Source organism: Manis pentadactyla, chromosome 10 (genome assembly GCF_030020395.1).
Source record: "Manis pentadactyla isolate mManPen7 chromosome 10, mManPen7.hap1, whole genome shotgun sequence".
Classification (NCBI taxonomy): domain Eukaryota; kingdom Metazoa; phylum Chordata; class Mammalia; order Pholidota; family Manidae; genus Manis; species Manis pentadactyla.
In genome coordinates this window covers 57,080,942-57,101,554 of record NC_080028.1, presented here as the reverse complement: position 1 = coordinate 57,101,554, position 20,613 = coordinate 57,080,942, and the positions used below count along the sequence as shown (strand labels likewise).

The window sequence follows — 20,613 nt, the reverse complement described above, 5'->3', positions numbered from 1 at the left end:
GCAGTATTCCCAGGTAGAATGGGCTGCATGCAGAGAGCAAAAAGGTCTACCAAGCACTGTGCTTCCTTCTTTGTAGATGCAACTATGTTTTTCCACTGGAGGCAATGTCCTGCCTACATCTAGATCCCTAAAATCCTTTAGTGCAGTACCAAGTCCCTGGATTTTCCTAATATCTATCTCCCACCCTCTGGAGCACATGTCATATCAGATTCCAGCATGTTAGCTGCTTCTTGTTCATCTTGCCTGATCGGCATGATGTCATCAATGTAATGGATGGATATGATATTCTGCAGGATCCCCAGTCTAGATCTGTACAGACTATATCATGACATATAGTTATAATAGGTGTCTTAATGCCCTAACCTCTTAATTCCTTCTTCTCTGTCATTTATTATCTGTTTCTATTGACTGATTTTTTTTCTAATTATGGGCCACATTTTCCTGTTTGGGGGCCTGTGTAGTAATTTTTTTTATTGGATGCAGGCTATTGTGAATTTTATATTGCTGAGTATCTAGATTTTGTAGTTTTCCTTTAAAGTGTATGGGTTCTTGTTCTGGCGGGCAAGTAAGTTTCTTGCAGATCAATTTGATATTTTAAGAGTTGTACTTAAACTTTATTACTGTAGGTGCACAATACTTTTCACTCAAGATAGTTTAGCCCTATACTAAGGTACGAACTTCCTGGATTCTCTACTGAGTGTTCCTGGTAAAATAGGAAGACTTTCCTTCTGGTTGGTTGGATCTCAAATATCTCTAACTCCTCTGAGAATTATTACATCTCCTTGGTCATTCATTGCCATACCTTATGATGCCTTTACCCTATGATGCCCATCTTAGTGTTCAACAATGTCTCAAATGGGTATCTATGCAGATTTATGAATCTTTTCATCTACATAACTTCCTCCCCTTTGGAACTTTGCCCCACAATCACCAACTGCCTCAGCCTCCCCCAAACTTAATCTCTGTATCCTTAACTCCTCTTTGTGGCTCCCTGGTTCAGAATGAACCTCCAGGCTGAAAACTGGGGCAATTGTTTCCCTTCACACATGGATCATAGTCCTGCAATGACTGTTGTCATATATTTTGTGCTGTTTTCTAGTTGTGTATAGCAGGAAGGTTAGTCTGCTCCTGTCACTCCATCATGATTAGAGGTGGAGGTCTTGAGGTTATTAAATGTTTAAGTGAAAGATTATTTATATTTCAGGCATCACGGTGAAAAGCAGTGTTGTACCTATAATGGAAATTTCATGGGAATTTTTCAACTAATAGCTGGATGTTTAGCCATTGGGAAAAAAATGACTAATTTTACCAAAACAATTATGAAAAACTAAGTTAAATGATGGGAACATATGTTTTTAAAATGTGGTGAGTCAAATACATAACTAGACCCCAAATAATATTACACATTCTATTCTGGATGTTACAAATATTGATCAGTTGTCAATTACTGTGTACTAATCTTCTAACAGGAAACCATATCAGCAATTTTTAACCTTTTTACCCAACTGAAAACATTTACCCGATACTTCATTCAACAAGGTGAAACAAGATTTGGGCTCCTTTAACCTGTGGTTGAACAACATTTACAGTCACAGGTCATCACAGCTATTATGACAAGTGGACAAAGGGTTGCATGTTCTTTAAAAACAAAAACTTTGTAGTTGCACAACTCACTACCTTAATTTTGCTAGAGGAAAGGCTGCCCTCAGAGTACTTGAAGTTGTTAACTACTTCAATATTTGCAACAGTTGTGTATGTTTTCAGATTCAACTACTACATGGAGTATTTTAAACATTATGGCAAATTAGATTTTTCCTTACAGAGTCTAAGTTGAAGGAAATGGTCTGCCAATTAAAAAAAGGTGTTCAAAGCCTTGCAATATAGACTCGTGAAAATTTAAGTTCTCTAAAATATTTTTTCAACAACTCAGAAGACAAACCAAAACACAAATGAGATGTAAAAACTTATTCAACAGTTGATAAAACTCGTATCATTTTAACTGTACTTTAGAAAGAGATTTTGAAATGTTTCAATTAAACAGCTGATAAATTACACTCCTGATGTGGATGTATACAATAGGTACCTTCTTTTGTCATCTTTAATAAAGCATTGAGATAAAAAATTAATGAGATATGAGACCAAAACAATAAAGATAAGTGAGAAAATCAAGAGAAACTTCCCTAATAAGTTAACAGTAAGATTTTTTTCAGATCATAACAAAACCAGTAATCATTTAAAGAGGAAGAAATAAATTGCAAGTGAAAGAAATAGGCTCTTGAATTGTTTGATAATTAATTTGTGAAGAGAAGTGAATCATATAAACTCACTCACAGATATTAAAATTTCTGATTTTACAGCAAATTGACATTAATCACAATGACATAAACTCATCATACGTAACTGCAGTGTGCACACTGATGACTAATGAGTGCCTTCAATTCAAAGAACATATAGGATTAGTAACTGTGCAGGAAAATTTGAAATGCCCATATAAAGATACTTGATAGAGCTTTCTGAAATTTGACAAAACTAAGATAGATAGATAAATAGATGCATGACCAATAATGAACTGTGAGGATGAAAAAATATTTTTTCTAAACTATCAGTAATAAACTAACACTGATAAATCATGCTAGAGAAAAAACTAAATTATCTTTCTATTCTCTCTACAGAAAATATTGAAAATTATTGTCATATTAAAAGATGAGTAAAGAGGACATAGCCATAAAAATTTAGTGGGGGAAAAGTATGTAGAGGTGTGCCTGGCAATTAACTAATAAAAATATTGTTATTTTTTATTTTACATTATTTGTAGTATTTTTCAACTTTTAAATATTTATATTGGATTTCTTTTCTTAGTTTAAATATTCACTTTTGCACCTCACTTTGTATTTATAATTGTTATTCTTTTTCTTAGGGAGCCACCCTCACCAAATCGTACTTAAGCTTCAAGCCCTACAAAATGTGGATTCGCCCGTTATCATCATGTCTATCCACCTAATTGATCAACCTTTGTCCATTCCTGTTCTCTTCTAATCTGTACACCATGCCACATCCTAAAGGTTCTTATAAAAATTCACATATGATTATATTTCTCCTCTACTCCTCCAGGGATTTTACATTAGCCTTAGGATAAAGACCAAAATCCTTAAACATAGCATCAGGGTGCTGCCTACCTCTCTCTGTTCCAACCACACTGGCTTCTTTCAGCTCTTTGAATGCACCGCCTCAGGACCTTTGCTCGTTCTGTGCTCTGTGTCAAGGAGACATTCTACCACCCTACTCCATCAACAAATTATCTATTTAAACTTCAGTCTACCACTCAAAAGTTTATTTCCTCAGGGAATCTTTGACTCGGTCAGCCCCCATCTCCTTAAATGCTCATTGCACTCTTTACTGGATACTTCATGGCATATCTCCCTATTGTGATTTTATTCTTCTGTGATTATTAGATTGTGTGTCTCTCTGCCACTAGAATGCAAGTTTCATGAAACAGGGACAGTGTCTCCTCAGCACTAGCCTACCATCTGGAACAAATTTGGTGCTTTAATCATACAATCTCTGGCCTCAAATAGTTTATAATCTAAACCTTGCACTAAAAATATATCATTTTACAATATGGGACATCAATGCAGTTAAAACTCGTTCTTTTTTTGTGCAAGAAGTCTTCCTGGAAATCTTGAAATCCAAATACATAGGAGTTAGTTATTCTACCAGCTTGTAAAATTAGCCTAGCCTAAGACTGTTACCCAGTGCCTTGGCCATCTGGGAACTATTCTGACGCTATTCACGGCATTATTTTTTCTTGCAATGGAAGTCTACTTTATTTTTTAAAGATTCTCTTGCCTTCTGTAGACTTACTTTTTAAAAAATGTAATCAAACAAAGGCAACACGTCCTTTTACATAAGCTTTATAGTTGTATGTACAACATTTTGAAGTCCTTCCTCGATTATTTTTATAGTATGGTGCGTTCACAAGTTTTAAAATACTTTCGTGTCAGATGGTCCAGCTTAGAGAAACTGCACTTTTGTTAGGTGCCATACAGCCTGTTGTTCTGAACTGGGGATAAAGCTTGATGGTTTACCTTGCCAGGGATATTTTTTTTCTTAGACTTTGCCAGAGGCGGAGGGTAGAACTGTTCTAGAACCACCATAGAAATATTTCTAGCCCTAGTTTCATGGAACTTTTCCCTGACGGTACTTCGTACATCTTCTAAAAGGGCTTTCAAAAATTCACCAAGGAGTATTAGGCTCTCAGGATATTCCTAAATTGTTTAATTGAAACCATGCTATCAGCTGAGGAATAGTATATCCAGGCTTTTAGTTAAGACAGCTGACTTGGTATATAAAAATACTCCAAATTTTACAGCCGAGTTGTTGCAGAGACGATTAAAAACTATTAAATATAAGGGCCCTCAAAGTGTTCGTTGACTTGAGGGTAAGGTGCGGCCTAGGCTTTCCCAGCAACTGATCTTACTATCTGTAAGTGCGAGCCTCCTTTCTCTTAATCCTCCTCTTCATCTTATCTTCCCTCCATTTGAACCTTTGAAACAACCGCTCAGAAACCAGCCCCACCAGCGGCCAGGCGAGCCCGAGCCGAGGCGAGCCCGAGGGAAGCCCCATCGCCCCGCCCCGCTCCGCTCCGCCGGGGTCCGCGCCCGTTCCCGCCCGCTTCCCATTTCCCCGCCCGGCTGCTCCCGCCCTTGTCCCTTTCCTCCCGCAGCCCCGCCCCGACGCGGGCGCCGGTCACGTGGCCGCGCAGCGTGCCCCCGCCCCCGCTCACGTGACGAGCTAGGGGAGAAAGCGCCTGACGCCCCAACCCCCGGCATTCACCGTGCTGCTCTTTCTTCCCGTAGTACCTCTGCCCCTCGCCCTTCAGCCAGCCGCGCGTCCCTCTACCCCGTGCCGGGGTCCCCCGGAGCCCTGTCCGCCATGCGTCTCCTGCCTCTGGCCCCAAGTGGGCCTTGGCGGGGCTCGTCCCGCCCCGTGCCTTCCTGCAGTCCCGGGCTGCTGCTCCTCCTGCTGGGCGGCTGCCTGGGGGGCTCCGCGGCGGCGGCGCGCTCTCGGAAGCCCAATGTGGTGCTCATCCTCACCGACGACCAGGACGAAGTGCTCGGCGGCATGGTAAATCTTAGTTTCCTGCGCCGCCCCTCCATCTCCCGGTGACGCCCTGGTTTGGGCCCTCTCTTTCCATCCCGACCCCGACTCCCAGAACTGGCTCGCTTGACCTTGGGTACGTCTGCTTTTTGCCACGCCGGGCCCTTTATGCAGGCTTGAGGGGCTTCAAGACTCTATTTCCTCTTCTTTCACTCGCGTCTCTTCGGAATTGACCCACATACTTAATTGCCTGGACCTTACTGCTAAGGAGGTTACGTTCTCGAGATAAACCTGTGGACGCCGGTTAGGGGTGGGTTGAGCCAATCAAAAGCAGGTGCTGGCTAAGAGCACGCAAGCCTTGATTGTTCCCCTTTTGGATTAGAGGATCGAAGGACAAATCCACCCTCTCTCTGAGATACCTAGGCCCCCTCTGTATTTGTCCCTGTGTACAGTGTGCCTGGAGTTTATAATTAAGTGCTCACATGAGTTAATCAGGTAGGTAGGTTGTCGAACTATTTAGGATGTGCTTTGCCTCACGTGAATAAAAACTCAATTAGCTTAATTGAACACCTGGCTGATGCATTTGCTACTGTCAGTGTTCCATTTTGTATCAAATGGATGTTGTTATGAAACTTCATTCTATCCCAGAGTTAATTTTCCTTCCATATCTTAGAGTTCTGGGATGTATGACCTTCAGGAACATCACCCAACCCCCTGCTCATGGAGAAAATGGCCTGCGCAAGGCACATAATTAGTTGCGGCTAGTCAGAACAAAATTCTGAGGAGTGCTCTGATCCTGCTTATGACATTCCTCTTATCTTTTTAGGAACAAATGCACCATCCCTTTCAAGTTCTTTTTTGCTTTCAGCTAAATGCTGAGACAATGGAAACATTTCAGACAAGAGGTTCTTACTGTACTGTGTGCTTAACACCCTACCCTAGCTCAGGGCCAAACTTTTGATTTCAGCCTTTGAGTTGTGAAATCAGTTTAGTAAGTAGCTACCAACGTTTTTACTTTCCTATGGAATAAAAAATGTGTGGTAAAGGTATGCATATCCATATGTATGTATTTCAGGGTCGTTAATTAAGATGCATTCCTTAGGGCTGTGTTCAAGATACAAGAATCTTTCCTAGATGGTGTTGAAGATGCTTACATTTTGACTATGCCCTTCTTCCTGCCATGTAAGCCTCAGTTGCCTTTAGTTGTTACCTAGCTGCATTGACATTGACGTGTCCTGACTTAATTGCCCCTCTGGATTTTACTTCGGTTCTCCCACCATTCCAACTGTCATACTTGCCCTCCTCACACTTTTCTTTTTTCATTTGTGCCCTTGCAGAGTGTTTCATCTAGAAAAAGCAAGCCATCTCTATAAAAAATTAAGAGCTTAGTGATTAAAGCACTTAATTAAAAGGTCGATCTCCCACATCTCTGTTGAAAATAAAATTCTTCACTTAAATATAGGGTGTTGAGAGCTCAGTTTCTTCAATTCTTATAGACCAGAAATATGGCCTGTGTATATTTAAGGTCTCTTTGCCTTAGCATGTTACCCTGTTTGCTTCTTTAAACCAGTAGCAGATACTTTTTTATAGGTGTTTATACTGAAGAGAATGAAAAGTGAGTGGAGGGAACAAATCAAATTTAATGCTCCCAACTCTCTGGAGACTTCTGGCTTCTCGTGTATTGTTTTTCAGAATATTCTACCACTAGTTGTCAAATAGAACTTGGAAGAGGGAAGAGCTAATATAATAACAACATTTGAGAACCTACATGGAGGCATAGTGTGATATACAGAGAGTTATACTTTTGCTCCAGTCATCACAGGAGCCCTCTGCTATAGGTCTTGTCCTTACCTTAAATAAAAGCAAACTAATACTTAGGGGGTTAAGTAACTAGGCCAAGGTTCAGATAGCTAAGAAGGGGAAAAGCCCAGTGTCTTATGCTCTCAGAGCTCCATGCTTTTTCTCCTTTTCTCCAATACTTTGATAATACTGACTTACCAAATGCTATCCCACATACCTACATCACCAACATACGCATAGACACCTACACCATAGATCAGAGATTCTTTCCGTGACATCCAGGTACATGGTGGGTGTCTTGCCAATGGGTTTCAGCCCCAGGCAAGTTTGCTATGGATTCAGTGTGACCAAAGAAATTGACAGCAAAACGTTCTTTGGGGTGAAAGGGTTTATTACCCGGCTTGTTCTCCGGGGGTAGGTTGAGCACTAGCATCTCCTGCCCAGAGCAATGGGCCGAGCTGTCTATATAGCACAATAATAGCTTATTGTCTAAAGGTGTGAAAGTGGCAGCCCAGCAACAGGCCAGTTACATCATCAGGTGGTTTAAGTTCAGTGAGGATCCTGGCCATAGGAACCCCAACTTCCCCACAGTGGGGTCGTGGAACTCCTTGATTTGCATGAGACCCTTTGTGTATATTACCTCCATTTCTGTGGAAAGAGGGAGCCAACTGACCCAAAAAAGATTATGAGTTGCTGCTATAGTTGGCAAAATAGACAGCAGTCAATCCCCCAGAGTAACTCAGGTCAAAGATTCTAGCACTTGTATGATTGTGGTTTAATGTGGCATCTTTCGATCCTCTTTGAAATAGTCTTTTATGTGGTAGTGTCATCTTTGATTCTTCACTGTATTGGTTGCAGGTATTGTCTGTGGGACTCTGTTTTTTAGCCTTTCTTTGCCTAGTGAACTCTTTCTGCCCATCTATTGATTTTACTCGAATGTCATTGTAGTGTGATGGGCACCTGTTCATACAGTCACAGGTCACTCTTTTTAAAATCATTCACTCTAGAAAAATTGACATTTGGTCAGACGTCAGGGAAGTGAGGGAAGGAGCTGTGGTGGAATGTAGGGGAAGAATAGATGCATCATGTCTCTGCTTTGCTTAATGCAAAGTGGTCTTCCACTGTGAAAAGTTAGCCATAGCAAACTTTCAAAACCTGATTTCAGAGCAGCTGTACTTGGAAGCCAAGAAAACAAATGACTCCTTAGGATTTTTATGGAAGGCGTTTTGTTCCGAATGAGGGAAGTGATACATTTACCCATGTGCCCGTGCAAGGTTGGCTGCTTCCTAAGGAACACCGTATAGCCTTAACCTCTAGCCACTGTCTTTGCTTAGATCTTAAAGATCCGTTTTAGCAGTCAGATTAGCATGGATACACATACATTTTCAGCACAGTGTTGGTTTTCATTTGGGACTTGTTTGATTAAGCACAGATGATGGCTATCATTTGTGCTATTAACAATATGAAGATTATGGTTATTCATATAAATTTCTTATATACACTAAAATCTAGATTCCTCTGCAGCCTTGCATCATCACACTCCTGCCTCTCACCTTGTCTTATACTCTACTCTTTACTTTGCTGCTTCTACCACACTGGCCTTCTTCTCTGTCCCTCATATGTGCCTCCTTCCTTCTCTGGCAGCCTTTGTATTTGCTACGCACTCAGCCTGGAAGAATCTTCCTGGACCCTTGCATAGCTGAGTCATTGTTATGTGACTCTTAGTACCTCCTGAAAGAGGCCATTTCTCACCACCAATCTACAGTAGTTTCCCCCTGCTCCCGCCAACTGCAGGCACGCCATCCCATTTTATTCTCTTCATAGCACTTGACAGTGGCTGAAATGACTTTCTACTTGTTAGTTGTTTAAGTCCCAGAAGTACAAGGATCACGAGCGCAAGAACCTTCGATCTTTTGTCCATCATTGCCTAGATCAGTGCCTGGTACATGTTAAGTGTTTAACAAATGTGTTATAATTGCACAGTATGATATATTACAGACTTACTGTGAATCAGATGTTCTTCAGTAGCTTTGCATATTTACCAGTATGACAATTAAGTCACCTCTAATCAACTCACATGATCCTCCTTCTCCCTACTTAGACTTTGTATTCTCTTACCCTCCTTCTGTCCTCACTAACCCAAATTCTTTGTCAGACCAATGTTTCATTCAGCCCAGTGTTCGTTCCCTGAGGGTGGCACTCATGTCTTGTGGGAGATCATAGTTGGTGACAGTGCTTTGAAGGTTGTTAGTAAGACCTTATGTACCTCTAGGATTTCCTGGGAACCTATGCTGGATCTCTGAAATTATCAGAGTTCTCTTGAATAAGTTACAGTTCTCACCCTTTTGAGCTTATGGGTTCCCGAGGTTTTCTGCTATCTATATAAAAGTCATGGGGAGAAGTCATTTAAACAGTATTGAAATGGAGGTTCTTGTTAACATAGTTATATGTTTGGATTACTTTTAAAGAATTATTACACAAAATGTATTTACAACTGCATTCAGTATAGTCTTAGACTTTAAAGGTACCTCAGAATCAACATAAACTGACTCATATAATACAACTAGAATGAGCCACTTCAGTGGTCCTTTTTTGCTATCAGGAATATAAAGATTATTAGTGTTCCTTTTATTTGTATTTAAATGACCTTAATACTTTAATCCTGACTCTAGGATTTGAGATTAATTGTTCTCTATACTCGTCAGGATCTTAGATTTTGAACAAAACATAAAAAGCTAAGGATCTAAACAAAGTAATTTCTGACAGTCTTTTGCTTGATAGAGTTTTGTGTACACCTGTTGGCCGCCTGGCTCAAGTCCTTCCCTGGGGGTGATGATTGGTCCAGTAGAGAGAGCTGTAAACTAATTGGCTCCACCACTGACTGGTATTTGAGTCAGTCTCTGAGCCTCAGGGCCTTGTCTGGCTTCAGAACCTAAGTGTTATCTTATTTCTGTTTTAAAGGGTGGAAGGCCCCTTTTGTATCATTTCCCACATCCAGCTTCTAAGCATGAATTAATGGAGATAGTTCTTCCCCATCTACCTTGTAAGGGGGCTGGTGACAGATGAGAAAAGAGCACCACATTTCATTACATCAGAATCAACGTTGCTAGAAGAATGCCATCAGCTGTGAGCATCCTCCTGAAAGCTTAGGAAGCATTAGGACCCCTGAACTTTTGCACAGGACATGACTGATTGTAACCAAACCTGTTTGACCCATCTCCAGAATCACGCAAGACTCTCTTGGCTGTTTCTTAGTGTCAGATGGAGCTGATCATTTGGGATTAAAAGGTTTAGAGTAAGATACAAAAAAACACGAATTTTAGTCTGTATGTTTTAGTTTTCTTGAAAGAAATTGTATAACAGATCATTATTTACTCTACAGACACCATTAAAGAAAACCAAGGCTCTCATTGGAGATATGGGGATAACTTTCTCCAGTGCGGTAAGTTCTGAAGCTGATTTAATTGTGTTTTATGTTCTTTGAAGAAACACTTCTTTTAGGTAGTCTAGCATAATCTATGTGGGTTTTTCCTAGTTAAATGCCTGATCTGAAGGAAGGGCTTTATTTAATTAAATTATTACTTCTTGCCAGTTGAAGATTAATTACAGGTATAAGTCAGTTCGATCTACACCCAAGAACTAGAAAGTTATTATTTTAAACCTCACTGTTTGAGGTTCAAAAATGGATTGTAAGAATCAAGTAACATTCATGCTATATAAACTGACAGTAAAAGGTTGGAGGCAATTTAAAAAGCTCAGCTAATTCTGATAGCCAAATCTGAGGAAGATAATAGCAACAAAATGAAACCAACAACTGTGTGTGTGTGTCTGTATATAATGTGTACACATGCATGTGTCCATATAAGCCATAAAAATATATAGAAGCAGAGATGCAAAGGTCCAAAATACAATACTAGCAAATCAAATTCAAGAATTCCACACATAACCAAGTATGTGGTAGGTTAGCTTACTGTCAGGAAGACCACTGAACAGCAGCGCAGTGTTGTGCTGACGAGCAAAGACTTTGGAGCCAATTGCCTAGTTTTGAATGCTCTCTCTGGCTCTTGCCCAGCTGTGTGACCTTGGGCAGGTTATTAACCTTTCTGGCCCTTGGTTTCCCCATTTGTAAACAGGGATACTAAAACCTGTCTCAGAGTTTTTGTGAGTGTAAATGAATTGGTACATGTAAAGCAAGCACTTATATCAGTGCTTCACTTATAGTAAGTACTGCATAATGGTGGTGGTTATTCTATTGTCCACCAATGTGATATCAGCAGTTGAAAGAAAATGAGATGTTGATCTCAGTAGATGCTTGAAAGTCCTCTGAAATTTTAGTATCCTTTCCTAGTAATTTATTAAATGGTTAGGGGAATGCATCCATACTATAATGATACTTCAAAAAAAAAAGCACACCTTAGAGTTGAGGTGAAAGATTCAACCACTGCTGTTAGGGACAAGAAAAGGGCCTTATAGCTGTCACTTAGTGTTCTGAACTGTCTGGTCACTGGCATAAGTCTTATGGAATTAAGAGGTAAAACTACTAGAAAAAGGCAAAGTTAATATTTCCTCTTACCTGGATTTTCTATCTAGAAAACACAAAATTGTTGGAAAACTTTACATAGAATTTAATAAGGTAGAAATGAAAAATAAAAATAACTTTCTTCTATATGACCAGTTAGAGAAATATGGCAGGGGTTAGAAAACAATCTCATTCATATAACAGGAAAATATAGACTCTAGAAATAACTGGAAGTGGCCAGTAATGGTTAAGACCTATATACGTAAAGTTATAGACCCTTGTGATAAAATAAAAATACTTAATACATAGATAGGCACACCATTTTCTATGGGATAACAAGATTATAAAATGTTGATTCTAATCAGAATTCCAACAAGATGATTTTAGGCTGAATTACAAGTGATTCCAGAGTTATCTTGAATAATAAGTAGGTTAGAAAAATCAAGGTAATTTTTTTAAAGGAAGAAATTGCTCCACCAGGTACTAAATGTAACATGAAGATACAATAAACAGTGTGGGATTGGCCAAAAAATAGGTCAGGAAACAAAAAAGCAAAAGAAAAGAGTTGCCAGTGTAAAAATTGCAAAAGTCAAACATCTAACAAAATTAAAAGGCAAACATCTCAAAAAGCTCAAAATAGAAATACCATTTGACCCAGGAATTCCACTTCTAGGAATTTACCCTAAAAATGCAGCAGCCCAGTTTGGAAAAGACAGATGCACCCCTATGTTTATCGCAGCACTATTTACAATAGCCAAGAAATGGAAGCAACCTAAGTGTCCATCAGTAGATGAATGGATAAAGAAGATGTGGTACATATACACAATGGAATATTATTCAGCCATAAGAAGAAAACAAATCCTACCATTTGCAACAACATGGATGGAGCTAGAGGGTATTATGTTCAGTGAAATAAGCCAGGCGGAGAAAGGCAAGTACCCAATGATTTCACTCATCTGTGGAATATAAGAACAAAGGAAAACTGAAGGAATAAAACAGCAGCAGAATCACAGAACCCAAGAATGGACTAACAGTTACCAAAGGGAAAGGGACTGGGAAGGATGGGTGGGAAGGGAGGGATAAGGGAGGGGGGAGAAGGGGGCATTATGATTAGCATGTATAATGTGGGGGGTGGGAGAAAGGGGAAGGCTGTTCAACACAGAGAGTACAAGTAGTGACTCTACAGCATCTTGCTACGCTGATGGACAGTGACTGTAATGGGGTTTGGGGGGGGACTTGGTGAAGAGGGGAGCTTAGTAAACATAATGTTCCTCATGTAATTGTAGATTAATGATACCAAAATTTTTTTAAAAAGGCAAACGTAAAAAGTGGAAATTATTTGTAACATGACTGAATCCTTCCTTACCTCAAATTTAATGTAACAAGAGGCCAGCGGTGCAGGATGAAAAAACGTGAACATTTGTTCACGTAAACAGAGTAGGTCAGTATATGTAGAGAATGTTCATCCTCACCAGTATTTAAAAATATTAAATCCAATTTGAAAGGCAAAGAAGTGCTAAGTATTTGTAATTTTGGCAAGGGTGTGCTCCAGTAAGCATTCCTTCCCTGCTGGTGTGAGTGTATTACTACTTAATACTAACAAGCTAATACTACCATCACCAAGTGGCTTAGTGATGTGTGTTAGGGCTACTCAGATATTGGGTAGAATGTGGTTAAGTCTTTTGATGACAGTAGCTCATAGAAACAGAACACAAAAGAAAGAATCTGTGTCCAGTGTATAAAGTGATACAGAAAATGTATAAAGTTACAGATCAGCCTGAATATGAACCTCTGCTTCTGAGCTGCATTAGATTCACATAGTATTCTCTATCTCTGGTTAGACCTAGCTCCCCCAATGCTGTGTTCCTTGCATGTAAATATTTCTTTAGCAGAGGAGATGATTTAGAAGAGCTGTTATGTTATCCTGCCAAAAGGAACCAGCTGAAAAAGATCTATTCCCCTCATTTTTCTGGTTTACTGTCTCAACTATGACTTAAAACAGCTCTGAAGTGTCTCATGTGTGAAGAAAATCTCTTTTCCATGGAAAGCAAGAAATTTGAAGTTAGAATATGAGGAGCTTTTTTATTCTCTTTAGAAATGATGAGAAATGCACCTTTCTTGTATAATTTGTCTTTTTTGCTTCTGTCCTCTTTGTAGTATGTGCCAAGTGCTCTTTGCTGTCCAAGCCGAGCCAGTATCCTAACAGGCAAATATCCACATAATCATCACGTTGTCAACAACACTTTAGAGGGAAACTGCAGTAGCAAGTCTTGGCAGAAGATCCAAGAACCAGATACTTTCCCAGCAATTCTCAGATCAGTGTGTGGTTACCAAACCTTTTTTGCAGGGAAATACTTAAATGAGGTATGTTGATGGTTTATATTACTCTTTTATTTATAGAGATAGATAAAACAGTATTGTAAACATAAGTCAATATGATTTATGTTAACTGTTTTTAGTTAGTACCCATTCAAGCCATTTTTAAAGGGTTTTTGGTATATGTTTTCTTTTAATCCAGTTATTAAAAAAGTATGCTTACATGAATGTATTTATATGATTTGGGTACTGTAATTATTCTTCCTTTAAAAAGTCTTAGGAACATTTATTTTAAAATTGGCCTAGAACTGCTGCTGTCTGATGCATCTTCCCTTTTTTGCTCAATAATTCTACTTGTCATGTGGCTGTCACGATGTTTTGTTTCCATTTCCTCTTTATCAGAATCAGAGTGAAGAATTTTTTCCTCTTAGTAGCTTTCCTGAATTTTAATAGTTTAAGGTGTAATCCTTTTTCTAACCTGAAAAATCAGAACAAAATGTGGAGAGAATGGTGATAAAGGGAAAGCATCCAGAGCCTGGGACATTTAAAGCATATGATTAAGTGGTCCATATGCTGGCCTTGTGGACCTGGATGGAGAGAAACCTCATTGTGACCTGCCAAGGCCCAATTTCATGGCCTCAAATCCATCACAGTGACCTTAAAGGAAGGTGTACTTAAAACTTAAAGGGAGTAATGTATTTTAATGTGTTGGGGTTATTTCATACAGTAAAACTGAGGATTCAGGGCAAAGAAAAGATGTACATTTTCTTATATACTTAATCTGTTGTTGCTAGAGATCTTAATATCTGATCTGAATTTTCTGTTCTTTCCCTCCCTGCAATAATTGGGGGAATTGCAGCCTTGTAGGTTTGAATGAAGATGAGTCAGTTTGAAAAAAATAATGAGAAATAAGTAGAGATAACATATTTTACAGGTTTTGGGTTAAGGAGAAGGTGTTCTCATAAAGAGAACTTATACTACTTTGCATATTAAAGATCACCTACCATGTAAACAAAATTAGAGAATTCTTTAAAGTACAAAGATTGAGTTCTTGAGGATTAACCTCTGCCTTAAACCTTGTCGAGATAAAATGGGATGAATCTGTGGTCTCTATTTACTCATCTCATCTGATAAATTGGGCTCCAAAAGTAGATTTCATCAGCAGGGCAGTGAAGTTACAGGCTAATAGCTCATGGTCTGATTATTTTGGTTGTTAGCCACAGGGTAGGTTGGACTGTTCAATGTATGCTATCAGTGGCTCAGCAAATCAGTCCTGTAGCCTACACTGTGTGGACTTTTTCTGTAAGGGGCCAGACATAAACATTTCAGGCTTTGCAGGCCATATGTCTCTGTTTTGACTACAGTGGTTCCCCTTTATTCTTGGGGTATGCATTCCAAGACCTCCAGTGGATGCCTGAAACTGCAGATTGTAACAAACCCTATATAATCTCTGTGTTTTCCTATATATACATACTCTGATAAAGTTTGCTTTGTAAATTAGGCACAGTAAGATTAATTTAAATAACTAATAATAAAGCAGTTACAACAATATACTGTAAACTGGGAATGGGATCTATCTCAACACGTCTTCTTGTGCTGTACTCTTCTTTTTGTGGAGATGTCAGATGATAGGATGTCCGCACAGTGGGATGAAGTGAGGTGAATGATACAGGCATTTGCCATAGTGTTAGGCTACTACTAACCTGGCAGTAAATAGGAAGATCATCTGCTCCCAGACTGCGGTTAACCAGGGGTAACTGAAACTGCAGAAAGCAAAACCGTAGATATGGGGGCACTGCTGTATCAACTCTGCCATTGTAGAGTGAAAGCACCCAGAGACATTACGTAAACCAGTGAATAGGGCTGGGTTCCAGTAAAACTTTCACCGTCACTGAAGTTCCAATTTCATGTAACTTTCAAATGTTATAAAATATTCCTCTCTTGATTGGGGTTTATATTTTTAATAGTTGGAAAAAAATTCTTAGCTTGCTGGCCATAGAAAACCGTTGGCAGCCTAGATTTGGCCTGTTAGCTGTAGTTTCCTGGTTAATGTGTTGGGAAAAGTAAGCACCTGCCATGCTTAGGCATTGATAGAAAAAGATTCTCAGAGTTCCCTGTTCCTTTCTAATCTGGTCATGTCTGTGGCTTCTAATGACCTGCTTATCTTGCTTTCCAGTATGGAGCCCCAAATGCAGGTGGACTGGAACATGTTCCTCCTGGCTGGAGTTACTGGTATGCCTTGGTGAGTGATTATTAAAGTCAGTGGCAATTATACACAGCCCTACAGGTACAGACTATGTTTACTCTCTAATTTGGCTCTCATAGTGTCAGAACTTGGTTTGTGTATATGATTGGCCAGTTTATTTCCTTAAAGCTTATTGAACTGTGAGTCACTCCTCTGGGATATTTTTCCTGCATTACACAAGGGTTAGCATCATATTTTGCTGTTTTGTCTGATACACTTGTGGCTTTTAAAACAAGGACATATGGTTGAACTATCTAGTTAATAAACACTAGTCTGAAAATCCAGTTTAGCACTGACTTGAGTAATTATCATTTTTATATCTTAATCATTATTTAAATAGTATTATTGAGTCCATCTTGTGTGCTGACCTCAACAAATTTTACTTCCTCAATAGGAGAAGAATTCTAAGTACTATAATTATACCCTCTCTATCAATGGGAAGGCACGGAAGCACGGTGAAAACTACAGCGTGGACTACCTGACAGATGTTTTGGTGAGTTACTGAAGCTCTGTCCTTGCAGGTTTGGTTCACATTTGACTAAAGACTCTGCCTAGAAAACCTTCAGTTGTATTTGCTTGTGTTAGGTAATGTGAGTAATGTGAGTAGGTAACTTGGATTAACTGCCAAAGAATATTTCCAACTGATTTAGAAACTCCTGAGGATGTGTTTCTTTATTTATAAGGTAGGCTAGATCTAATGTGTTTTTGAAATTCCAGCAACGAAACCCTTTTCCAAAGGCTAATCTCTCAGACTATAGAGGTTATTTTGAAGACGTTTTACTTTGCAGGTGTTCCTACTCTTGGCCCCAGTTTACTCACAAGCTACACAAGGTTGGCTTCATTGTAAAGGCAGGGGGGTAGTGATACAGGAGCTCTTCAGGCATTATGCAGCTATCTATATATATAAAACTACATATATAAAAATTAATGTGTTTACATATAAAAATTACTGAAATCGGGTGAATTTGGGACTTTCCTGTCTCATGGGTTTTTAATGACAGCCCTCTGTAGAGCTCATTCAGCAAATATTTTAACACCCAGTATAGCAGTTGTTCACAGTAAGTGAAACAAGGTCTCTGATTCTGTGGAACATAACTTTTTAGTGGTAGATTTACACATACAGTGTACTACACATTCATTCATTTGTTGTCTTGTTAGATGGTGATCAGTTACAGAAATAAATAGGGTATAGGGGTTACTTAGCATTATAGCAAAATTCTGCAGGAGGTGAGAGTGAGCTATTCAGGTCAAGGGAAAGCCTGCCACGTGCCACAGACAGAAGGAACAAACAGTGTGAGCACTGAGGCAGAAGTGCGACTGGCAAGCTGGGGAAACCACAAGGCTGCTGACAGGCGAGGGTAAAGCAGGTGGGCAGGATGGTGATAGAAATTGATAAAGTTAGTATCTTCTGAGTTTAGTATTGGGAATAAATCAACTAGAACAATTAAAAACATAGCATGTGTGTGAAATGCTTTCATTTTCATGAACTATCTCCAGATAAGTAAGTGAAAAACATTAAGTCCAAATAAAGCCCTGACATGCTATATTTGGATTGAATATTACTCATTAGCTTGCATAATTTATATCTACTCTCTACTTAATTTTGTAAGATTAATCTACACCTTTCCTACTGTTGTGATTAAGGCTGACTCTCTTTATATGCTGTAAGGCATCAAATGTATATACTCTAAGTTGCATTAATGTAAGTTAATACTAAAATGGCCAAATTGCTATTTCTTTCCTTATGGGGGACATAGCAATTTTTAGATCATGTAAAATCAAGATCTTAATTGCTTTCTTAGAAAGGTGTGCTTTTCAATTTTTTATTTTAAGTATTGCCTAAAAGCCAAAATGTTTTTTCCAACAAATGCTCGCAAATGACTGTGACATAGATTTTGTGCTAAGATTGGTTAAAAGCTAATGTGTCCCTGTACCTTCTGTTCACCAGAGAACATGTATCAAATCCTCAACTATTGGGCAGGGTAGAAAATAACAAATCTTTGTATCTGTCAGGCTAATGTCTCCTTGGACTTCCTGGATTACAAGTCCAACTCTGAGCCATTCTTCATGATGATCGCCACTCCAGCACCGCATTCACCTTGGACAGCTGCACCTCAGTACGAGAACACCTTCCGGAATGTCTTTGCACCAAGAAACAAGAACTTCAACATCCATGGCAAGGTAGCTTCTCCTAGCCCTTGAATTAAGCTGTACTCAATACAATTACCTACATAGTATACTTGTCCGGGAGCCTTTGAACCATGTAGTTGGTCTTCCAGATCTTTTAAACCTAATGACAGCTGTCTCTAGTACAACAGATAGCATAAACTTTCTTCAAAAGTACAGATAAGGTTCCTGCCATGCAACCAGTGAGCAGCTGGAGAGTCCACAGAGAATGTAAAGACATACCATCTTCCCTGACTACCAGCTCTCCTGATAACCTTTGTGTTGCCTCTTCTCCTGCCTGGCAGTGGCCAAGACTCATCCCTTGGGGCTGCCCTGGGCCTGAAGCATAGGAAGAAGAGCAGCGCAGCGCAATATGATTAGGAGGGGAAGTTGAATGAGAAATGAGTCAGAGCAGGGAATATAGTTAAGGGCCACAGCCTAAATATTTGCTTTGTATGCCAGTTACTTATCCTTCCCTGTCACAGCAAATAGGCAGGTCACTGGCTCAAAGCAGAAGGCCTCACTGCCTCATACCTGTTACCCTGAAATCTTAATTGCTTGTGAGGAGATAGAAGGAATGAGTCTTGGAGGTAAGCTCAGCACTGCCACTTTCTGGCTAAGTGTCGTGACCATGTGCAAGATGCCTAATTTCCATTTTTCTCTCAAGTGGGAGTGCCTAATCCCTTATACAACTACTGTATGGATAAAAACACACAGAAGTCACTAGCTATTGCCTGGGACATTGTAGGCATGTGCTTGTTACGATTTTTAAAGCTGAGTAAATTGAGTTTTAAATTAGAGGGCCATTCTCAAACTGTTCCAAAAAGAAGTTGATAGAAGTTTCCATGACCAAGTAAGTTCAGCAACTTGAGAGTCATTCAGGAACAGGATTTCTCAGTTTTTCATGTTCTAACATGAATTCCCATTAGGATATGCTATAAAGCATTTCTTAAACTTGCTAACTAAAGAACACTTTGAGGATCATGGTTTGGGAGAGGGAACTTAGGGGGCTTTATGGAAAGGGAGGAGAAAATGGTGTATGGGAATGTTTTGTTTATTTTTACACTGTGACTTTTCTATTTCAATGAGAAGAACTCTCCAGGTTTGGGCTTGAAGTTTTTGGAAATTGTTATCATGATATTTTTCCCAAGGTTCTTGGACCAATATCTTAGGTAGGAAAATGGGGATATGATGGCTTATTCAGCAAAACATACAGGAAGTTAAAATTACTATTTTTACCCTTGTGTAGGTTGGGTAGGAGACCCGAAGGATAGACTCAAAATTATAATCCCCTTTTAGCCAGTAATTTACCAACATCTTTCACTAAAACTCTTCATTAATGCTGCTAATGAAGGAGTCCAGACCTCCTACATTGAGGGAGATGGTGGGAAGAAGCTAAGGAGTGAATGATATTCTACAGAAAGTTTTTTTAGGAACACAAGAGACAGAAGTGGCAGTGGTGGGGGACTCTGAAGTTGCTTACCAGGTTTCAGTTCTTTTTGCTAAAGTAAAAAAATGATTCTTTTCATTATCTGCTCTAGTAGCTTTTTTGACTGTGGTGACTTGGTGTTAATAGTTTTTTTCTTTTAAATTTTAGAACAAGCACTGGTTAATTAGGCAAGCCAAGACCCCAATGACTAATTCTTCAATACAGTTTTTAGATAACGCATTTAGGAGAAGGTAAGAGCTGCTACTTCCTCAGTGCCCACAAACGGGACTGTACCATGTGGTTATCTCTGAGACAGAATCAATGGCTAGCAAGTTGGCAGGGGACTCTTTGGTGAAGGTTTTCTGCAGAAGCAGACTAGAGATTCCTTTATGTTCAGGTATATGCAGTGGCCTTTGGGCCCCAGGACTAATTAAGCAACACATTTCTATGGCTTGTTAAAACATAATTGCAAACTGGAGCCATATGGTAAAAAAGAAAACTTCTATGTGTAAAGAAAAGGTTCTTTTGTGAGAGAGATCAGCCCCAGTATTTGCATGAGACCCAAACACTGAGACTAAAGCAAAATATTTGCCTTTGCTGTTTGGAATTTTCCAAAAAATTCTTTAAGCCAATTTTAAGTAATCCATTACTTTCTGTGCAGGTATATTTAGCATAGACTAGGAGTTGGCAAACTTTTTCTGTAAAGGGCCAGAGAGTAAATATTGCAGGCTTGCAAGCCAAATGGTATCTGTTGCAGCTGCTCAGCTGTACACAAAAGCAGCCCTAGACATGCATGAATGAATGAGTGTGGCTGTGTTCCCGTATAACTTTATGTGTATATAAAAACAGTGAATTTAATGGGTATAGAGTTTCAGCTTTGCAAAATGAAAATGTTCTGGAGCTCTGTTTCACTGTGTGAATATATGTAACACTACTGACTTGTACACTTAAGAACTGTTGAGATGGTAAGTTTTATGTTGTATTTTTCACTTCAGTTTAAAATAAAAAGGGCAAGTTTTCATCCATGGCTGTAGTTCGATA

General features: G+C 39.3%; 1 protein-coding gene across 2 annotated transcripts in view; it reads left to right on the top strand.

Annotated features, from left to right (window-relative positions):
• The first annotated feature begins 4,773 nt into the window (after nucleotides 1-4,773).
• GNS (glucosamine (N-acetyl)-6-sulfatase) overlaps nucleotides 4,774-20,613 on the top strand; it is a 38,826-nt gene continuing 22,986 nt past the window's right edge. The window contains exons 1-7 of one of the 2 annotated variants that reach the window (XM_036894984.2): nucleotides 4,774-5,124; nucleotides 10,280-10,339; nucleotides 13,574-13,780; nucleotides 15,909-15,974; nucleotides 16,372-16,470; nucleotides 17,991-18,158; nucleotides 19,741-19,823. In XM_036894984.2, coding sequence (XP_036750879.2) covers nucleotides 4,933-5,124; nucleotides 10,280-10,339; nucleotides 13,574-13,780; nucleotides 15,909-15,974; nucleotides 16,372-16,470; nucleotides 17,991-18,158; nucleotides 19,741-19,823 — 875 coding nt within the window. In that variant the 5' untranslated portion in view covers nucleotides 4,774-4,932. Of the gene's footprint in view, nucleotides 5,125-5,162; nucleotides 5,234-10,279; nucleotides 10,340-13,573; nucleotides 13,781-15,908; nucleotides 15,975-16,371; nucleotides 16,471-17,990; nucleotides 18,159-19,740; nucleotides 19,824-20,613 lie in introns of those variants that run through there. The other variant, XM_036894985.2, reaches the window with a different exon arrangement.